The 23,813-nt window shown below is 34.3% G+C and overlaps 2 protein-coding genes and 1 pseudogene across 2 annotated transcripts; 1 reads left to right on the top strand and 2 right to left on the bottom strand.

Moving 5' to 3' along the window:
* Positions 1-1,904: 1,904 nt before the first annotated feature.
* Positions 1,905-2,858, bottom strand: LOC101413712 (olfactory receptor 8J3-like). The gene has a single exon (XM_004484674.1). It carries the CDS (start codon positions 2,856-2,858, stop codon positions 1,905-1,907), a length of 954 nt encoding a protein of 317 aa, XP_004484731.1.
* A 14,685-nt stretch (positions 2,859-17,543) lies between these two features.
* On the bottom strand, positions 17,544-18,503 carry LOC101414160 (olfactory receptor 8K1-like). Its single transcript, XM_004484675.1, has one exon. The coding sequence runs from the start codon at positions 18,501-18,503 to the stop codon at positions 17,544-17,546; it is 960 nt and encodes a 319-aa protein (XP_004484732.1).
* Positions 18,504-21,783: 3,280 nt separating this feature from the next.
* On the top strand, positions 21,784-22,208 carry LOC101434666 (small ribosomal subunit protein eS12-like; annotated as a pseudogene).
* The last annotated feature ends 1,605 nt before the right edge of the window (positions 22,209-23,813 follow it).

The following is a 23,813-nucleotide window of genomic DNA, read 5'->3' on the forward strand; positions in this document are numbered from 1 at the left end:
AATCTAACATATTTCATTGGCCTTATTTGGTTACAAACAATTTAATGATCTTCTAAGCACTGCTTCTTAAATCCAAATATTTCCATTTGAAGACTATCTTAATAGCTGCTAATATATTTAGTGTGATGATACAAATATTTTTCTTTATCATGTGGTCATACTTATACTGTGTTTAAATAGAAGACCCAACTAGGAAATAATTCAACAGGATCCAAAGATGACTCTACACCAGAAGAATAAAAAATTATTTGTTACATCTTAAATTTTGTGGAATTCAAATTATAGGTGTTTCATATTAGGATGGAAATATAATAAAACAAACTGGAAAATGACCAACAATGTAGGACTGAGATAAGATTATATATATTCATTTAAAATCTCACCTTATCCAAGATAGCTTTCTCCTACCTTTCCATTCTCCAATCACGGGGAAAAAGAGATTAAAACTGTAATAAGTGTGACAATATTAAAGCAAACTCAAATACATTAAATTATAGTTTTCCATGTCTCTGAGTCTAATTTTGTCTTGAATAATTACATTTCTTTTCTGATATAAATATGTCTAAATTTTTGTGTCTGTACTGAAAGAAACTACTCAACACTTCAACCTCTTATAAGCAAAGTGAGCATTTTCATTAAATGCTTATTTGATTGACCATCTATTTCTTCAGGTCTTCTATGATTATTTGTCAAGATTCATTACTAAAATGCAATGCTATAATTACCTCTTGATCTTATTAGATAGCAGATTAATTAACATTCATCTGGTGATTCTGATTTTTTGCCAGCGATATATCCTGGTCACCTGTTTATAATCAAAGTTGTAAAATAGATTTTGATGTACACTCACTGATCAAGAACTATCAGAAAATGGAACAAAATTTTTAATCAAAGTAAATTTTCCCTTTTTGTCACTTGTGGAGCTTTCCTAAATTGAGTCCTCTAAATGTCTAAGAATACCATAATCCAGTATATTTATTATACGTACAATAGAAAAGTAATAGTTACAGCAGAGATAAATGAAAATCTTTTCAGAATCAACTAAATTTATTAATCAAGTAGTATACAGGATGAAAACATATTCATTGATGGTGCTCTGTGCCTTTTCAAAAAAATGTGTAAATTCTATTAATTGGAATAAAACAATTTCTAACATATGCTGGTTCTTAGAATTTAGACTCTAAACTCAATAGGTTATATTTTCCACTAAAAATATTAAAAAGATTATGGCTTTATATTTTAAATATACTTATCAGTACAATTTGGCTAATTTACCAGTAACAAGGATTTAGCAATCCATTATGGTTTTTTGAAATGTAGTAGTGTACTATACCCAACCATACATAAATAGAAGGTATGAAAGAAACCAAATAATTAAATTGTTTTACTTCTCTCATCCATATTTTGTTGCTCTCTTCAAACTTATTTGATTTTTTTACCTTGTATCTCCCTTGCCTCCTAGAAATATTTACTCCATCCTACCTGCTTGCTCCTGGCAAAGTTAGTGAATACACTATTTGTTTATTAATCTCACAAATCCAATAACTTCAGCTTAAATTTTAATTAAATTTTTGCCATATCCTAGCCTCTTTTATTTCCCAGGCTCAAGTGTAACCCTGTTTTTAGTATTTTTTTGTTCATTTGTTATTTTTTAAATAAAAGTATTTAATTTTCTAATTCAGATTATTTGGTTATTTTGTTGACTTCATTTTTGTGGAGAGGTTTTGTATCACAGAAGAGTCACAAGAGTGGAGGGGGAGATGACTTATACAGGGTGTCAGCAATGGGGGAATGTATAGGAAGGGCATGCCTCTAAGGCATATGAATATGTTTGACTCCTTAACTTTAACTTTCTGGGATATAATGACAAACTATCAATCATCTCTTCATTTACTTATAGATTTCTAAATGGACACTGATTTAAATGAAGAACGTGGATTTTTCAGGAGTCTCTTTAAAGCAGCCTTCACATCCTTATTTCGCAGGCTATAGATTAAGGGATTTAGCATGGGTATCACCAGAGTATAAAACACTGAAGCCATTTTATCAGTGTCTAATGAATGATTACTTTGAGGCTGCAAATACATGAATAGCAGTGTCCCATAAAAAACTGTGACTGCCATTATATGAGAAGCACAGGTGGAAAAGGCTTTTTTTCTTCCTTCTGAAGAATGTATCCTTAAAATGGACAAGACAATGTTGAGATAAGATACTAAAACTATAGTTATGGAGAAAAATAAATTTGTAGCTGAACAAATAAAGACTACTGTTTCTGGGAAGTAAGTATCAGAGCAGGACAATGCTAACAGAGGAACATTATCACAGTAAAAATGATTGATTACATTGGAAGAACAGTAAGATACAGAGAATACACATGATGAAACCACAATAGCTGTAGAAAAGCTATAGAGGTATGTGAGGGATACTAGGAGAAGGCAGATCCTTGGAGACACCACTACCATGTAGAGCAGGGGATTGCAAATGGCCACATAGCGGTCATAGGCCATCACAGCTAGCATGAAAATCTCAGCCACAATGAAAACCAAGAAACCACCCAGTTGAGTGGCACATTCATAGTAGGAGGTGGTTTTTTTCTTTGCTAAGAAATTAATGAGCATTTTAGGGGCAATTACGGTAGAATTGCTAAGGTTGATGATTGCCAAATGTCGGAGGAAAAAATACATGGGAGTTTGAAGTTGAGAGTCAACACTAGTGAGAGTGATGATGCCCAGGTTCCCTGCCACCGTCAGCCCATAGATCACCAGGAAGACCAGGAAGAGGGGAATCTGGAGCTCTGGACTGTCTGAGACACCTATGAGAATAAACTCTGTCACCCGAGTGAAATTTCCAGGAGCCATGTAAGAGTTTGGAGTTTCATCTGTATGTGCACGAAAAGAAGTGATTATAAATTTCAAGGAATTATTTTCTAGGACTGCATTCAGATTACAAGAACAATTCATTATGTAGTATTCTAACTCAATTATTAAATCCAAGCCTCTAAGTTTGGTAAACTTTGCAATTATTTTGGAGAGATCAAAGCAAATTTATAGATACAATCCAGAATAGTGCAACATTCGTGGGAAGTTTTCTTTCTCTCAATCTTAATAAATTATGGCAATGTTATTAGTTTGCAATCATTTGAAACCATGATTAATATCTTATATCTCTTGCAATGAGGGAAAATACCTTGAGATAACAAATGTGGCTCTTATTATTACTTAATCTGATATTTCTTTGTGCATCTCCATAATAGATAATTCTACCCACAATTCTACTTCATTCTCTGTATTCTAAGTGTAGTTTAATTTATCAATTCCATTATCATGTATTAATATTTTTCTTATTTTCTATTTTATTTATTTGGAGAAGAATACTTGGAGATAAGTACTCATATCTATTTTTGAGGTTACTGATTTTTCAGCTTTGTGAAAATGACACCTCTGAAATGTTATTCCTGTAATTTCATTACACTATGAATTATTGTATACTACTTCCTTTTCCTTCTCTGTTGTGATCTTTTCTCTTCCTGAAATTCCTTATATTTTCCATGTTCTTTTACTTTTAAACACTTTTTATTACAGAATTTTATACTGTTACTTTTTTATTTATAAAATTAAAAGTCTTTAATATCATAAATTTAAAAATTAATCTTTTTAATTTTAATAATAATAAACATTCTTATTTTATAGTGTTTCTATGACAATTTTATTACATATATTTGTCAAAGGGTTAATAGGTTGTTATAATATGGCTGAATACTTTCCTGTAGTTGTTTATTTTAAGGATAGTCACCTGCACCTAACAAAGTAAATTAGTCTCTTTCCAGGACAGTCAATATTTCCAGTGTTTCCAAAAAAGTCCTGTCATAATTTCTTATCTATGATTTCAAGTTAATTTCCAGAGAATCAAGACTGTATCATCATAAATACCTGAACTCTAAAAGTGAAGAGATGTGGCTATTTTTTCTCTTCTAGAAAGAATAGATTAGTAAGAAGGATAGGAAACAATTCTGCAATAAGAAAAACATTGAAATGACAGCATAAAAAGAATCTTTGAAATAAAACCAAGATAGCACCTAACTCTGTCGAATATCTGATACCAGATTCATTCTGACACCAAACATCGTTCTTTCTCTTACTTTCTTTGAATCATTCTCTTTACTTATTTACCAAATATTTGTTGAATTCATGCTCTGTGCCAGGTAATGTTCAAGCTTCAGATAAATCTCTTTTCCTTGACTTCATAAATCTTCCTTTCCAAAGATAGAGGACAAATTAAAATCTGATAAGGAAACATATAAACAAGATAATTTCACATAGAGATAAGTTCGGAGAGTGAAAATATATATCATTACAATCTGGGAGAATTATTTTCCATAAAATATTAAGAGGCAGGTATTCTGAGAGGGTAACAGTTGAACTGAAACCTGAAGGAGGAGAAGGAACCAACTAATAAATCAGAGGAAACACATTCTGGGATTGAAAATGTGCTGAGGTAGAGAAGAGCTTAGTTTTGTTGTTTTTAAGGAAAGATACAGTGGAGGCCATTATGACTGAATTATGAGAGAACTGGAAAATTAGTGGGAACATAATTTAGGCCACAATAACTTTTGTATTTTATGCTAAATGAGTTGTAAGACATTGAGAAGTTTTAAATGAAGTCAATTGCCTTTAGCTTTAGAAAGGATTTCTCTGGCTGTTCTGGAAGTGATGAATTATATAATTAGAAAAAAGTAGAGGTGGGATATGTGCAAAAGTAAAGAAATAAGTCAAGAAGTTGTTATAGGGTTCCTGGTGAAAGATAATGTTAATTTGGGTCAAAGTTAAGGAGCTGGAGATAGAAAGAAGGAACATTTGAAAAAAGCAGTTGGCACAGAACAAAATGACATATTCAACAAAATTAATATAATGAATTATATGAGATATGTATGATGGAATGGAAATGGAGAATGGATCACCCACTCATCTTTGCCTTTTGCAACTGGGTGAATGTTCAAGACAATTTTGAATATTAGAGGAAATGGTTTAAGGTGGTGTGACAGATTAAAATGTGTACCCCAGTTTGGACATGTTCTTGGTTCCCATTCTGGTGACTATGGACCCACTGTAAATAAAATCTCTTCAAGATATTATTTCAGTTAATGTATGTCCCAAATGAATCACATTAGGTGTTAATACAGATTACCAGTGTCCTTTGTAAAAGGATTGAAATTCAGGGATAGAAAGAGACAATTAAAGAGAGAAGAAGAAACTGGAAGTCAAAGGAACCAGAGAAGAAAAAAGACATTGTCATGTGTATTGTCATATGCCAGAAAATTCAGGGACCAAAGATCACCAGCAGTCAGCCCCAGAACAACACAGTTTTGGTGTGCCTCTATTTTGGTCTTCTTCTCCTAACCTCAACACTGCTAGCCAATAATTCCCATTTTTTAAACCAACCTATTGTATGGTATTTATTTTAGCAGTCAAGAAACTAACAGTGGTGAGGTTGATCAAAATGAGATTTTGAACATGCTAAGGTGTTTGTGAGATATTTAAGTAATCATTAAGCAAACTATTATTTAAGGCTAGAACATAATGTTGTGAATAGTATGTGGATACTTGAAAAACATCATCCTAGATAATGATGCATTTGTTTAAACTCTTTTGCACTTTTTCCTTTATTTGTATAAAATAATTCATTATATGCTGCTTATCAAATTTGCAGCTCTTTCCACTGAGGACTACCCCTGTGTTTTTGATATTCTAGCTTGCCTTTTTGTCCCAAAACACTGGATATTATTTCTGTATCCCCACTCATGCATTTGTCTTATTTTGCCTTTTGTATATTTGCAATTTCTAATAATTTATCTTCAGCCTTCATTCTCTTCTTTCCTTCTCTTGACAAACATAGCAAATTTCAGTTATCAGCCAATATGAATGTTTCCAAATTGTACTGGTCCCATTCTTTCTCCTGAAATCTAGTGTACTAGTGGCTTACTTGCTACCTTCATTTGAAAATGCAATTGTAAAACTTTAAACCACCATTTTAAATCACAACTATCATATTTATTACCTAATTTTCTCTTTCAAAGACCTACATTGAATTATTTGTCAATTTCAATACATTCTCTTTTCAAGGCTCTACTATTTCCCATACAATGCATTCCCCTCTTCTACTTCCTTATGTCAAGATTTCATTAACAGAAGAGTGCCAGTGATTATTGTAATAATATCCTTTCTAGTCTCCATGTCTCAATTCTCTCAGATTGGGTGGACAAGCAAATGGCAGTAAATTAAAGCTTTTTAAGTACATAAAATATGTAACCTAAGATATTCTTTAAAATAATTAAAATTGTTTTAGTCTCATTTTCAACACATTCCATAATCAGGTCCATATCACTTTTCTAGTTATGCTCCCCTACCTGCCACACATTGAGCATATACTTTCATCTCCGGTCTTCCATATCTTTACTTATATGTTTCCCCTAGGACTACTCCATTTTAGGCAACAGGTGGCATCTTATATGAAATAAATTTTCCCACAATTTATAAAAGTGGCCTCATGTGATAAGAAACTGGAAATGAAATTAATGTGAAATGGAGCTAAGAAATTAAATTTGTAAATTTAAGGATACCAGTCTTGATCCTACTCTAAGCAGTTTCCCTCTTATGAAGACTTATTGAAGAAATATTGGTGAGTTGTCTATAAGTTAGAACCAGTGCTGTATGGCTAGGAAGTGATGTTATCTTTAAAAATTTATATTTTGCAAATATTGTTCATGTATTGAGATTTTTCAATCAGTGTCAAATGACAAGGGAGAAAAACAAGAATGTAAAATTAGTTTTGAGCATTCTATTTTTGGTCTATAATTTTAAGGACAACCCAGGAAATGAATATTTTCTTCCTAGCTTTATTCCCCTTGAGAATATTATAGAATTTTAACCCACCAAACCAGAAATTTAGGGTTATGTTGTTTTATAATAACTTGCTCCTTCTTATCAGATCTACTCTCTTCAAATGGAGATTCTTTTGATATCTTCCCCACTAAAATGTACGAGAATTTATTCTGATGGGGAAATAGGTAGCCTACCTAAACATATTCCATTATTGCAGTCTTTCCATTTTAGGCTTATATGCATTTGAGTATAAGCTATCAGATAATAGATGATTTTCCTGAGAGAATTTATGATCTATGTTTATAATCTCAAAAAAATTGGCACCATTTGGAGTATGAATAATTGCATATCCAGTTTAATTTCACAGGTTATCCTATGAAAAGTCCAATTTTATTTTAGTTAACATTGTGAAAATATTATGATATATACAGTTTCTGTGTACAAAAATCTATTGTTTCGTTAGTGATATAATTGATTTAAGTACACAATAATGATGCCAATTCTAACTTGGAACGTACATAACTGGGTCATAATTGACACCCTATGTTCCCCCAAATTGCTATAAGTCTTGGAAACAAACAGCATAAACATTGTATTATTCGATTAAGCTTAGCACCTAGGGCCTTCCAAAAAGAAATTAAGTGGCTCATTTTTAAACAGCAGGTTTTGGATTTCTTAATGTCTATTATACAAATGCAAGATAAATATTTTCTACCTACCTCTAATGGAGGACTTGCTTCTAGTTCTTAGTGAGTCTCTACATATTCAAGGCAGTAAGAATTTATGGTTTTATAAGCTTTTGAGACCCTATCTCTGAAACAGTGACTCTGGAATCCTCACATTGCCTTTTACCATATTGGAGAGGTGCCGCCAGTAATTCCTTCTTTAACAAGAGCCCCACTGGGAATTGAATCAGGCACCCTTTGGGACCTCTTTGTGACAGTCCTTGTGATTATTGAAGTGAGTTAAACTCCATGGCATCTCAGGGACACAGTGATTGAGTGAATCGTCTAAATAGTTTATTTTTAATCAGGAATTGCTTTTGTAAAAATTGACCCTTGAAGAGTTAGGACTGAAATATTTATAGTCAAATTAGTACAAACTATATTTATTTAGTTATGTAGTGATTCTATGTAAAAGGGATTTTTCTTCCCTTTTGCCTCAAGTAATACAGTTAGCATGGTCATTATCCAAGGGATTGTGGTAAAGTAGAGGTTAAAGGCAGGATGCATCCTTCAAAGAACAACCCTAGTGCAATTAAAATATTATTTTACTCTTTTCTTTTTTCATGTTCTGTAGTAAGAAAAAAAGTAGAAAGTAACTCCTGGGAAGAAGTTAACAAACGATTTTAAAATCAAAATCTTTCTTAAGGTTAGATTATATCTTCTGATTTCCAGGTAAATACAATGTTTTAAAATACTGCAGCTTTCACATATATATATATATATATACACACACATATATATATACATATATATATATATATATATATATATATATATATATATATAATACGTGTGATGGCTAATAGAATTATATAGAAAGGAATTGTCCCTGAGACAGTTTTCTTCTGTGGTGCTTTAGTCCTATTTGTAGGAATACTTCCTTTCTGGTGTGTCATAAGATTGTCCCTTACAGACCTTGAATTGAAAGATGAAAGTTGAGTTATACGGATGGCACAAGGTCATTTATATAAAGTGTAGATGTATACACATGAAACAGAATCATACATTTTGTAAAAAGACAAGAAAATAAGCAGATTCACATTAAATATATTGGGCTGCTTACCTGGCAGTGACAGGAGGGATGGACAGAAGAATAAAGTTAAAAGGAAGCAAGAAATAAATTTTAAAAGAAATTCACATTAACAGGTCCAATATGATGACATGCTATGAACGGAGGAACATAATTATTTTAAACCTTTCTCCTGAAACCCCAAAACAGTTTGAGAGACATATATATTCATTGGGCAGATTCATGTCTGAATTCATGTCTATAGAAGTAATAAAAGTTATTAAAATATATAAACAAAAATCTTCATGAGGGTATTATTCAGTAGGAAAAATACTGGAATTATTTCTATATCAGAGAAATTTAAGTAAAATATAATGATATATATTGATATATATTTAATGTAATATAAACTTTAAGACTTGATTTTTATGTATTACATAGAAATTTGGGGCAAGGTTCTGAAAATATTAAAAATAGTAAACAACAGGTTACTTATCAATAGTTTCTTTAAAAAACTTTATTAAGGTAAAATTTACATACAATAAATTGCAGAGATTATAAGTGTGCATGAATGGATTTGACAAATGAAAACAATTATTTTATTATTGCCCCAATCGAGAGCATTTCCATCACCCAAGAAAGTTCCCTGATGTATTTTTGCAGTTAATCCCCCACATCATATCCCAGGCCACAATTGATATGATTTCTATCACCAGGGTTTAATTTTTCCTATGCTAGAACATCATACAAATAAAATAATATATTATGTTATGACTGATTTATTTTGCTTGACTTAGTGTTATTGAAATTCTTCCATGCTATTGGATGTATCAGTAGTTGATGCTGTTTTGTTGCTGCATAGTATTGATTTTCTAAATATACCACAATTTGTTTGCTTTTTTCTGTTTATAGGCAGTTGGAATATTTCAAGTTCAAATTATTATGAATAAAGTTATCATGAACATTAGCATACAAGTAATTTTCTACACACATGCCTTTATTCTTCTTTGGTAAGAATAGAGGAGGAGAGTCCTGAGACATATGGTAACTTTATTACAACCTGCCAAATTGTTTTCTGAAGTGACTATACCATTCTCCACAACAGTCAACAACATTTGATGGTTCCTGAGGCTGCAAATATAGTCAACATTTGGTAATATTATTTTAAATTTTATCTAACCTAGCGGGTAGAAAGTGGTATTTCATTACTACTGTAATGTCATTTCCCTGATGATGTAGGATATCAGGGCTTTATTTCATGTGTTTATTGTCCATTCATTTTTTCTTCTGTGAAGTTTTGGTTCAAATATTTTGTCTATTTTTATTGAATTGTCATTTTGTTATTGACTTGTAGGGGTATTTATGTATTCTGGATATGATTAAGTCACTTTGGCTTCTTATTAAACCATCAATTGAACATGCATTTGTATGTGTTAAGACTCTAATTCTATTGATCTATTTATCTATCTTTAAAAAATATTGTACTATTTTTATTATTATAGTTTTATAGTAAGTCTTGAAATCGTCATTGTAGTTCCTTAAACTTTGTTCTTTTATAAACTTGTTTTGAATACATTTGACGTTTCACATCTAGTCTGTGGAAGCAGACCTCAAGTCAGACACAAGGGGACCTTGTTTGTACATCATGAGACTGGGTGTAGGCCTTTCTGCTCTAAAAACAGTCACATAAAGTAGAAGTTACTGTACTTTTATTATTAAAAGTTGATCCCTAACTTAAAATTGAGTGTCCTTAAAAGTTGTAGCTTGGTCTCAACCATATATGTGAAATTAAGGAATGAGCCACTTGGATGCTTGAGATAAAATGGTAAATATCATAAGCCTGTTTGTAACCTAACCAGTTATAATCTCCTAAAGCCAGAATGGCTTCCTCTTCCATATGGAAAACTGGGGACTGAGAAAATCTCTTCATGACAATAAAGAAGCCATGGAGTAAGTATTGAAGGAATCCATTTTTGAGTTCATTTAGGAAATCAAACTTAAGGATGTTTTAGAAATAACTGGTTGCTGAGTTCATGCAATCTAGTCATTAGGTCCCTTTGTGTCTATTGCAACTTAATTATTAATACAAGTATAGTACAGTTTGTTAGCCAAAAGCTTTTGGGTCATTAATTGCATGTAGCATGAAAATAAATAATTAAAAGAAATCTTAGGATTATAATTTTGTGAAGAAGTTTATGTAGGTACAAATACTCAAAAGGATTTATGTGTAGATTGGCAACATGCTTTTGGAACTATTTATCATTATAGTTTTATGATGAAAATGTGTTCTGTATTTATTACAGATAATAGCTTGGCCTGTAAAGTCTGGAATATTTCACATTTTCTACAGAAAGGAGGTTATGTTTGAGAACCCTTCACTTTGTAGCTATGATATCAGTTAGCTAATATCATACAACTATTATTGACATTTTGAAATTTTATCATCACATACACAGACAAATTTCAGTAAATGTTAGTTTCCTTTTATAAAAATTTTAAAAAGCACTATTTGAAAAAAATCACAATTTATAGCACTTTCATATTATTTTGTGTATATGTAAAAATCTTACCCCACAACACATAGATTGTGGAAGAACCTTAAGCTCATATTTGAGAAATAAAAAGTATTGGCATATCAACTTAAGGGGACAAGGCTTTTTATTACAACATTAATTTTTTTATAGTGGCAAAAAGCAAAGAAATTACTCTGTAATCAAGCAAAGATTTATAAACTAAAAAGGTGATGATGATGAATTCTCAAGAAGTAAAAGAAAATTGCAGGAAAATTAATGTAATATATTTTTAAAAGCACATTCTATATGGATTATATTGGACAGTAATATTAATATTATTTAATGTTACTTGTGGTTGTGAAAAGTGATGTTGTTGCAGTCCAGTTCCTGAAGGGCATGGGTGGGGGCGGCTACAAGACCAAAGAATGCACTCAGCAATATGTCAGACAAGAGCTTGATTTATTGGGACTTATGGACAGGAGAGATTCTGATGGCAGAGGTTCAGAAAATAAAGACAGCACTCTTCAAAAAGGTGGGAAATGAGGGGCAACACACAGGGTCTCACAACAAAGACATTTCATACAGAGAGTTTTGCGAGGGTCCCATAAAGCACATAAATGGGGTCTGGTGATATTATTATAGGAAGGAACTGTACAGCCTGGAGAAAAGTACAGTCTATGATACCATTTGTTTATTGTTTCCCTTGTGGGGAAGTTTGTTACATTTTAACTTGTGTCCTTGGGCATGCAGGTGGCTGCATGCGGCAGGCTGAGTTTCCCTTAGGGGGAGCCAGGGCCAGGGTACCCACTGGCCCCCATAATTCATCCTCATCCAGCTGCTTGCATTGTCCATATGACAAACAATACATTCACATTCTGCAACAGTAAAGCATACAACAGAATACTAAGAGTTCTTTACTAAAAGCCAGTAAACCTGCAGAGACATGTTGCCAAAGCCAAGAGAGGGAGTTAAACCAGTTAGATAGGGGATCAATAACTAATTTATCAATATGACTTATGTGTTCTTACATATGATTTAAAACTTGTGAGAAATTATGGGAGTGATCAGGAATATATATGTAACATTGGACATTATTCATTGAGAATGTCTTGTTGTAAAGTTGTTGATGGGTTGTATTTTGCCATGTCAGTGAGGTGTTTTATGCAGTCCAATTTGCAGGTGTTATGGCCTAAGGAACGATAAGGGGCAGATCTTGCTGGACTAAGAGTATACAAGCAATGTTTCCATTAGTACATAATATAGTACTAGGTAGGGGAATATTATGAGAAGCTTTTAATACCATGCATTTCCCACTATTTAATTTTCTGAGTTTTTTACTGTAACATCAAAAACTAGTTTTGACATAAGGAGAGTTCACACAGACATACACAACATCCAAGCTATTTGCTGTACCGATTGATTGCTTTTTTGCCTTTACCTGTCAGCTTTTATGAGACCAATGGGGAGGCATTTTTTTTTTTTAACAGTTATTCAGAACTTTTTTTTTTTTTTTTTTTGAGTCTGGGACTTTTAAACTTGAACTTGTGAACAGAGTGTTCGGCAGGTTTTATTTTAACCAGCTGCCTTTCCTATTTTTCATACTAACCTGCCTCACCTTTTCCCTCAGAGAGTTTACACCTTTAAGAGACCCAAAGAGTGATGGTCATTCTTCTGAAGCTCCTTCCTGTTAGTTAGGGGCAGTTGTCCCTGCCTGATGAGGTGTGAAACTCTCTGGCTATTCTACTGAAGTTGAGGGAAGTTAGGTCCAGCAATGTGATTGGAACTGGATGAAATTCCTACATGACTAATATTTTGTTCTGAAAGGCATTGACTCTGGAAGAAATAAACTTAGAATTTTGAAAAGACATGGTCCTACTAAAAGGATAAAAAAGCTGCTGGATTTGGTATAAACTGCCACCCCCAATTTCCACAGTGGACAGCTAGAAGAGGACGAGGAGAGGCACTGCCCTAGACATAATCTCAAAGGCAAAAACAAGACAAGCATATTATAAAAAAAGTAAAGACAGTATACTTAAGAGAGCTATTCTTTTGTATTATATACATATTTATTTTTTTTAAAGATTTATTTATTTTATTTTATTTCTGCCCCCCACCCCGTCCCAGTTGTCTGTTCTCTTTGTCTATTTGCTGCATGTTCTTCTTTGTCCACTTCTGTTGGTGTCAGTGGCACGGGAATCTGTGTTTCTTTTTGTTGCATCATCTTGTTGTGTCAGCTCTCCGTGTGTGTGGCGCATCTTGGGCAGGCTGAACTTTCTTTCGCACTGGGCAGCTGTCCTTATGAGGCACACTCCTTGTCTGTGGGGCTCCCCTACACGGGGACAGCCCTGTGTGGCACGGCACTCCTTGCGTGCTTCAGCACTGCAAGTGGGTCAGCTCCATACGGGTCAAGGAGGTCCGGGGTTTGAACCGCGGACCTCCCATGTGGTAGACGGACTCCCTAACCACTGGGCCAAGTCTGCTTCCCAATATGCACATTTATTAACCACTTAGAAAATGAGTTAGGTTTACCAGGATGTTTAACATGTTTAATATCCTTCTGCAATGGTTTAGAAAAAAGAGATATTATATTTATCAGATATATAGGTACAGTACTTACTCCTAATAAGTGCATGAATTAATGCAAAAGTTCCTCTTTGAATTGCAGTTTATGGATTTAAGTTTTAGGTTTGCAATACCGTACATATTGTCTCTCCATGGGAGCAGGGCATAATGCCAACTGTGTTTGTTTAAGTTCTATTATTGCTCCACTCAGTATGTCTTTTACACAGCCAGCATGCTGAGCACTGTTGACCTTGGAGGGAGGTGCTAGTATTTTACAGGCCTGGTGCATAGGGTCCCTTGACACTATGAAACAGAGCCAATCTGGAGGCAATGTCAATTGTAAATCTGGCCATACTGAGTCATTGCCATCTGCTTCAGGAGTCCAAAACAGCAATGTACTTTCCATTTACTTCAGGAGCATATCCAGAGATGTGGTAAATACCTTTATTGTTTTAAGGGTCATAGTGACTGACCTGGCCAATAACTGAAATGGAGAGGCACTATGCAGGATACTGGAGGCCTGGTTTGAATGCTCAAGAGAATTTGACAATACTAAAGTCTCACTTTTAATTTTTATATACTTTTAATGCAATTTATAACAGATGAAATGAACTTAACTATTTTTAGTGCTTCAGTTTTAACGTTTACACTTTTACCATACTACATTAATTAATAGGTATTTTATTTTAGTAGTATAGGAAAAAATACTTTTTCCATTATTTTATGAAAACCTAAGATTCCCAATGGAATTAAGATTATTTTTTCCCTGCTACCACCTTAATATGCAGATTGAGGTGGCCTTTGACTTGTTTTCCTGATATGACGTTACATTTTGTTATTAATATCAATTTAGGTTTTTATTTAATAATGGCTTCCTGGACTTAGATATCTAAACATTTCAGTTTAGAAAATGCTTTTGCAAACTTTTTATAACTTTAAATTACTTTTACTTGTAAATATGCCTATTAAATTACAATTAGCAACCAATGAAATTTTCTTTTATTCATTCAAGTTTTGTCTTACATTTCTTGTTTCGTTCTGTGAAAACTAGTCATTTCACTTTGGGACACATCTAAATTTTATTAAACATGAACTTAAAATTTTTATTATTTTAAAGATTAATAATTTAATGCTAATTTATTTTATCAGTGTTGTATAAACCTAGGGAGATTACACCCAAGCTAAATAAAATTAGAACAATTATAGTTTATGCAAGAAATATTTTTCTTTCTTCCTTTTTCTATAAGAGGCTAACCCCCCTTTTTAAAATAAGATTTTAAAATTGTGAGTGGCTTTAAAAGCATACTGACTGCCAGGTTCTGAGACATATATTACAATTCTCAAAATTTAGAAGAGATCTTTTCATGCCTTTTAAGTGTTTTTTCTTTATTTACTGAAATTTGGTAATTGGATTAATTACTTTCATTTTAAGGCTGTTAAAAGGTTTAAATTGGGTTATAGGACAAACTATGATTTTTAATTTCACAGGCTGTATTTCCCTATTTCATTACATTCTTCTTTTTCCTTAACTGAGGAGGAGTCCATAGGGTCCCATTCCATAAGCTCCCACTCAGGGGTTGTTAATATCTACCAGACATGGACTCAAAGCAACCTATGGTCCATAGCCCAGGAATATCTACAAGCCAGGGATTCTAACTGATCATTAGTTGGTATAGCCAATTGGTTAAATAATCTTTTATCTTTGCCTGTGCCAGGCACATGTCCCTTTCTAACTTTATTTTTCTTCTAACGAGCACACAGAGGCCTTTGCCACTTGTTCTGCCTTAGTAGCCACCTGCTATGGCTATCACTATCTGGCAGTCTCCTTTTTAATTATTTAAATGCAGCTGCTTTGCTACCTGCTGTAGTAAAGCCAGTATACCTGCAGACATTTTTAGGGCATCCCCATATTCTCTTGGAAGTCCCCACTCACTCTGGAGGGCAGCCACCCCTCCCCACAGGGACATCGTAGGCCAAACTGGGAGTTCCCCTGTGGAGTCTCCTTTATTTGAGCTCATGCTTGCTACTGCCGGGGGTTCTTCAGGCTCCTGGCTGGCTCACCAGTTGTTACGTCCCAGCTCCTGCAAGGCACGGGTCTGGGCAATTTCAAGACCAAAGAACACACTTAGCAATGTGTTTGACTTGAGTTTTATTTACTGGGACTTATGGACAGGAGAGATTTTTCTGGTGGCAGTGGTCCAGGCAATGAAGATAGTGTTCCACAAATTGGTGGGAAAATGAAGGGCAATATGTATTCTAAGAACAAAGACATTTCATAACAGAGGTTTTGCTAGAGTCACATGAAGCACATAAATGGGGACTGGTGAGGTTAGTTATACAGCCTGGAGAAAATTACAGTCTATGATATTATTTGTACATTGTTTCCCTGTGGGGAGGTTTATTACATTTTAACTTGTGTACTTGGGTATGTTGGTGGGTGTGTGCTGCATGGTGAGTTTTCCTTAGGGGGAACCAGGGTCCTGGTACCCACTGGACCCCCACAGATGGAAATGAAAGATTTGAGAAAGAAAAAAATGACATGATTAAAATATTAAATCTTCCCTGTATCATATAAGACATAACTAGAAAATTAAACTTATTCATAGTATTAAATATCCTTAGGTGCATGAATTGAAGTTAACAAGATAAACAGAATAAATATGATTGGAGAAAACAATTACATATTTTTTTATTATATTCAATTTATGTTTTCGGTAAAGTAAAATCCAGTATGTTAAAAAAGGAACATAAGTGAAGAATATTGGTGTGGGATCAAGAGATCATGATTTGCATTTTGATTTGATTCCTTACAATTTTCACTTCTAATTCTAGTGCAAATTTTAACAAGCATGATTAGATTAATACATTTTAAAAATTTGAGAAATGCCTATTCAAACTGTGAGTCGAATACTAAGTCATAAAGAGGCAATTCATTTGCTTAGTGAGTATGTAAAAGTAGTGAAACACTGTGTTATTAGCACAGTCTATGAAAGGTAGTGTCTCTGTGTATACAAGCTCAGGAAGGAGACAATAAAGATACAAAAATGCCAGAAAGCCTTGAATATATCAGATTCTGTAATCTGTATTATTGCTACCTGACTATTAAACACATGGATACTACTCCAGTAAGCAACCAGATAAATTACTCATGAGTTTGCAAACCCTAAGTCAGCCTGTGTATCAGAATGCTTATATCAACAAATGAAAGCTTTACTGTGAGGATCTGTAAACAAGGATCTAGAATTATCAAGCACTTTCCTCATGGCCCCAATTAAACCTCTTCTCAAATGCCCACTCTTTCCTAAAGATATAAAGTGTTGATTCTATATGAATGAAAACCTCATCCATAGGTAGTATGCTTTGTTTTATCATTTAGCCTTTATTCTTGAAACCATTCTCTCATATTATAATCACTCATTGTCTTACTTTCTTGCCTCCCATCTAGTCTACATGTTTTTCATCATTTGATCTTATCTTTCATAAACAGTGACTGTTATAAAATATGTATTAGTAACTTTCTGGTTAATTTTACTCTGTTTTGAGTTTTAAGACAGTTTACATCTGCAAGGCTAAATTAGACACAAAATTTGGTATGATTTGCCTTATTCATAAATAATATAGGTTTTGATGTTACCTTGAGAAACTTTGAGAATGTATAATTTCTGTTTGCAATATTTATTTCTATTGAAGAAGAAGTGTATAGGGAGAGAGAAAAAGGAAATGTTTTGCTCAGAAAAAGAGTAAATATGGAAAATTTAATCTGCTCAACTATTTTTAGTTTCTGATGAAATAATTAGTCTAAAATAATATTAAACAAACATTCTTCTATTGATCTTCATAATTGACCACTACAATATTAAGCAGGAATTTTGCATTGATTAGTTAAGACTCTCTTTAGAGCCCCCTTTACTTCTTTATTCCTCAGACTGTAGATCAGTGGATTCAACATAGGGATAACCAAGGTGTAAAACACAGAGGCCATTTTATCAATATCAAATGTATGGCTGGATTTGGGTTGCAAGTAAATAAATAATAGGGTCCCATAGAACACAACCACTGATGTCAGATGTGAGCCACAGGTAGAGAAGGCTTTGTACCTTCCCTCAGCTGAGTTCATTCTGAAGATAGACACAAAAATAAATGTATAGGATACAAGAACAATTAAGAGGGAAGGGAATAAATTGCAAGCTGATAAGATCAAAATGATGACTTCTAATTCATGTGTATCAGAACACAGCATGGACATAAGAGGGAGACAATCACAATAAAAATACCTTATGATGTTAGAGTCACAAAAGGACAATGTAAATAACTTAATTGTGACAAATAGGGCCACAAATATGCTATAGAGATATGGAATAAGTACTAGAGCCCAACATACTTTCTCCGACATGATGACCACATATAGAAGAGGTTTGCAGATTGCCACATAGCGATCATAGGCCATTGCTGAAAGAATAAACAGTTCACTGACAATGAAAAACTCAAAGGTTGCTAACTGAGTGGCACACCAGTTGTAGGAAATTGTGGTTTTTTTTGCAACAAAGTTTGCCATCATTTTCGGGCCAACAACAGTGGAATATCCAAGATCAGTAATGGACAAATGTCTAAGGAAAAAGTACATGGGCATGTGGAGCTTAGAATCAAAATGGGTCAAAATAATCATGCCCAGATTGCCTATCACTGTGACCAAGTATATGATGAGAAAGGTTGCAAAGAGGGGGGCCTGCAGCCCAGGGTTGTTCGTGATACCCATGAGAATAAATTCAGTCACTTGGTTCACTGCAGTATGATTCCGTTTTTCCATATGGATCATCTTGGGGACCTGTGTAAGGCATAAAATCAGTACTTATAGTTGACATGCTATGAGTGAGAGAACATAGAACAATGTACAAGTTCTGGGGGAATTTTCTCTGTCTCAAATTCTAAATTGAGATTTCTCCATCCATCAGGCCCAAACTATGCACATCAACACTCAATTAACTGAGACTTCTTCAAGTATGCCTTAGAAGGAGCTAAATGTTTTTTATGTGCCTGTTTTGATGCATCTCTGAGGTCTTAGTTCTTTTCATAAAGTCCTTTTAAGTATGTCAAAAGAGATATCTATTTTATTTCAGCCTTTAAAAATTTCAAGTAATTTTTAAAACAGAACTCTACACCTAAATCATAATTCTTACCTTATTGACAATTATTGCACCTATTTAAAGTAGCAAGACATAAAGAGACTTTCCAAGGTACTGGTGAAGCGAGGAATCAGGTGGTGATTAGGAAAGCTCTGACCATTAAATATGGGTTTTAATAATTCTCACAATGAAATTGGCTTCTTATAGCAATATAAATCTAATGTTATAATATGCTGATTTTAGAATTCTGTTTATAATTTTGTAGACTACATTCATCTGTCTGTTGTTTCTGCAGACTGAATCAATTTATCAGCATTATCACCCCTGTGGAGCTCATGTAGCTCACTGGTTGAGCTCAAAACTCACATGTATGAGGTTCCGGATCCCCAGTATCACCTAAAAAAAAATACAGAATTATCCCCCAATCATATACACCTCTCCTGCATACCAAGGACCCAGTCATTTTGATTACTTTGGAACTTTCAATGGAAATTTATGCAAAGAGACCAAGTAAAAATAAGAATAAAATTGATTAGACACCACTATTTGAAATCTCATTATGTGCTGGGCACTTTTTAAAGCACTTTCCCTTAACTCATATGATCCAAAAAATAACAATATGAAGTGGGTACTATTTCTATCCGCATTTGAAAGTAAGGAAATAGAGGAACAGACAGTTAAATAACTTAACCTGGATCGCTCAGCTAATAAGTGGTGAAGTCAGGATTCAAACATAAGCATTCTGCCTTGAGAATAGGTTTTTATGAATATACCATATTGCCTCTCCTGTTAAGTTAGCCCCAATAGACAGGAAATAAACAGTGGAGCAAGAAGGACACCAGGGAAATAAGGGTAGACAAAGATCCATGCTGAAATACAATGACTGAAGTGTAAGATAATTTGAAAACAAAGGTGTTATAAAACAAAAGCACAGTATAAGAAGTCTATCCTGGGGAAGTGGACTAGGCCCAGTGGGACCCAGTGGATAGGGCATCTGTCTACCACATGGGAGGTCCACGGTTCAAATCCCAGACCTCCTTGACCCATGTGGAGCTGGCCCATGTGCAGTGCTGATGCTTGCAAGGAGTGCCCTGCCACGCAGGGGTGCCCACCTCCCCCCCGTGTAGGGGAGCCCCACATTCAAGGAGAGCCTCCAGGGTGAAAGAAAGTGCAGCCTGTCCAGGAATGGTGCTGCACACATGGAGAGTTGACACAGCAAGAAGACTCAACAAAAAAAAGAAACACAGATTCCAGTGCCGCTGACAACAACAGAAGCAGACAGAAAGAAGAACACGCAGCAAAATGGACACAGAGAACAGACAAATGGGGTGGGGGCAAAGGAAGGGGAGAGAAGTAAATAAAATAAATCTTAAAAAAAAAAAAGTCTTTCCTGAATAATAATTCTAATGATGAAGTAAAGATTGCAATCAAAGATGCAGTTTTGCAGAGCACAAGCCCTTCAAGATATTGGGGTTTACTTTGTCCATGTGGGGTAGCAGTACTCTAAAAGGTATTAACCAAATGCAATGAATGTGCCATGATGATGAAAGAGGTTGTTGATGTAGGAGGAGTGGGCTGAGGGGCGTGGGGGTTATATGGGGACCTCATATTTTTTAAATATAACATTGAAAAGAAAGAAGGAAAGAAAAGGAAGGAAGGAAGGAAGGAAGGAGAAAGAGAGGTGAGAAAGAAAGAAAGAAAGAAAGAAAGAAAGAAAGAAAGAAAGAAAGAAAGAAAGAAAGAAAGAAAGAAAGAAAGAAAGAAAGAAAGAAAGAAAGAAAGAAAGAAAGAAAGAGAAAGAAAGAAAAAGAAAGAAAGAGAGAGAGAAAGAAAGAGAAAGAAAGAAAGAGAGAAAGAAAGAAAGGAAGAAAAGATATTTGGGATGGTCAGTGTGTGCTGTACGTCCTGAGAAACTTCCAAAGACCTATGTTTTATACTCACCTTAATGGAGAATCAGCTTTGACCTTCTTCAGTTTTAAACCTCATTGTTTCAACAAGGATTTAAGTGTCTGTCTAGCCCCTCGAGTCTTATTTTCTTGAAGTTTTACTTTGATTCAAGAATAAGCACAAGGCGCATAATTACCTCGAGGGACAGTGTCTTGGGTATCTGTTAATTATTCTCTGAAAATCCCATTAGGAAAAAGTTAAAAGCATTTTGTACCTGGTTCTATTAATAACAGCAAGTAAATTTTGTAATATTACCAAACACTGAACATCAGAAATATTCTTTTGTTAGTGACTCAGATAGACAACATCATTAACACAGGAGGTACCCCATAAACAAACACATACACGCTCACATAAAATGCATAAGTAAATGAAAGTATAACTTCCCCCAAAGAAATTATGCAGTACTTAATATATACATCCATTAATAGGGATATTATTTCTGGATATATAGATTGTAGGTTGATGTAAGATATTATCTTATGCTTGGTATTGCTTCTGCCAAGAAATCTGTGGTCATTCTTTTCTTTGTTCCTCTGTATGCAGTATATCTTTTATCTCTGGATTCCTATAAGGATTTCTCTTTAGTCTTGGTTTTCAGAAATTTGACTGCTATGTACTTTGGCATGGTTTTTGTTCTGTTTATCCTGTCTGGTGTTCTTTGAGCCCTTATACCTCTGGGATTATACTTGTTTTGTTTTATAAAGTTGGAAAAATTCTTGCTAAGAATGTTTTTTTTCTGCCCCCTTCTATTCTTTTCTCCTGGGCCTATAGTTAAATGCATGTTAGATACCTTCCTATTGTTAATCAGATCACTGAGACTAATTTTTTATTGTGTTTATTTCAATACTTTGCTTTTTCTCTGACTTCCATCATCCATGTGGAATCTAAGCCCCCTCATGATATAGGGATGGAGTGGGCATCACCATCCCTGGGCCCACAGAATGAAGGAATAAAATATGGATTACAGGCTCTTTCCCTGTCGCCGCGGAGCTACGCGGAGTCGGAGGCTTGGGGGATTTCAAGATTCGACTCCACCGATAACCCACCGTCATGGCCGAGGAAGGCATTGTTGCTGGAGGTGTAATGGATGTCAACACTGCATTACAAGAGGTGCTAAAAACTGCCCTCATCCACGATGGCCTAGCACGTGGGATCTGCGAAGCTGCCAAAGCCTTAGACAAGCGCCAAGCCCATCTTTGTGTGCTTGCCTCCAACTGGGATGAACCCATGTGTGTCAAACTGGTGGAGGCCCTTTGTGCTGAGCACCAGATCAACTAATTAAGGTTGATGACAACAAGAAACTAGGTGAATGGGTAGACCTCTGTAAAATCGACAGAGAGGGCAAACCCGGTAAAGTAGTTGGCTGCAGTTGGGTGGTTGCTAAGGACAATGGCAAAGAATCTCAGGCCAAAGATGTCATCGAAGAATATTTTAAATGCAAGAAATGAACAAGTAAAAAAACTTTGCTTTCAAAAAATAAAATAAAATAAAATAAAATAAAATAAAATAAAATATGGATTACAGTGGACTTACGGATAATCTACTATAAAACTTTTGTGACTACTAACAGAAGAAATTGTATCATTGACGAGGAGAAAGTGGCCACAGTAGTTACTGAGGGCAGGGAATGGGAAGAAGAGATGTGATGAGAGGACATTTTTGGGACATTGGAGTTGTTCTAAATGATATTGCAGGGTCTGATGCTGGATATTATAAATAAAAAAACTTCATTTTGTATAATCTTTACTGTACTATAATAACTTGTCTATTATTTTCCAGTGTATAATCTATTGTTACTCTCATTCACTAATTCTATATTCATATCTGATATTGTATTTTCATCTCTAAAATTCCTTTGGTTATTTCTTAATCTTTTCTTAATATTCCCCTTTTGCTCTTGTTTTCTGTTAAATCACTGAACATATTGAACACATTTTTAATAATTGTTTTAAAGTTCATATCTGCTAATTGTCACAACAGTTATTTCAGGATCTTATTAATTACTAATACTTGTTCCTACTTGCTCATATGAGTAGTATTTTGGAGTAGTTGCTGAATATTGTGAATTTTATGCTAATGCATGCTATATTTTGTTGTGTGCTTAAAAAGAAAGTTAATTTTTCAATCAGGCATCGCATTTTTTTGAAGCTTGTTTTCAAGCTAGATGGGTAGCTTTAAACTTGTTCCTCTAGGATCTTTACTGGATGCCCTGGTGTTCAACAAGGGCTATATTCTCTAGCTCTTTGGGATTCTAAAGCAGTCCTCTCTGAGCTCTGTGATTTGTTCAGTTGATACATCCTTCATTATTCTTTTTACTGGCTTGTGGAGTTTCACTGCAATTTGCACAATTTAGTACTGAGCCATAAACTGAAGGAGACCTATTTTAGATTTGTGAAGCTTATTCTCTGAATAGTTCCCTCTTCAAAGGTTCTCTGTCCTCTAAGTTTTGACTGCCACAGCTTCCACAGAATCTACTACTTGTTTCATCTTTCCAAGAAATCCATTATTTACTGCTTTGAACTGCACTGGAATCCAGAAAGTACCTTAGGTAGGTAGCCAAGAACATCTAGGGGCTCTTATCCTTTCTTATCTCTTTGGAATCACAGTTCTGTTCTGCCTGTTTTAGAAACTTTTGTTTCTTACACTTTATGCAGTTTTTCTAGTTGTTTATGGTGGAGGTTAGGTCTGACCCTAACTGCTATATAATGGAAGGGAGCTTAACCTGAGAGCATTTTGACTAGAAGTATTTATATGCCTACTAATTTTCGATGTGAAGTGAAACTTTCTTAAAAAGACAGCAACCTTTTTGTGCATCTTATGAGGCTTGCATATTGTGATTCAAGTCTAGTATGGCTTACGTAAAAATGCCGAACATTACGCTGTGTATGGATGGGGAAAGTCCAGAGCAGGGTATATATCACATGATTTCAGTGTAATATGATATTCTATCTCCCCAAATATAAAATAAATTTATAAAATTTCTGAAATAATATTTTTTCCATGAATTTTTGTTGAAATTAATTAATGGTCCGAATTTCCTATCTGGGCTGACC

Source organism: Dasypus novemcinctus, chromosome 10 (assembly GCF_030445035.2).
Source record: "Dasypus novemcinctus isolate mDasNov1 chromosome 10, mDasNov1.1.hap2, whole genome shotgun sequence".
In the NCBI taxonomy this organism is placed as follows: Eukaryota; Metazoa; Chordata; class Mammalia; order Cingulata; family Dasypodidae; genus Dasypus; species Dasypus novemcinctus.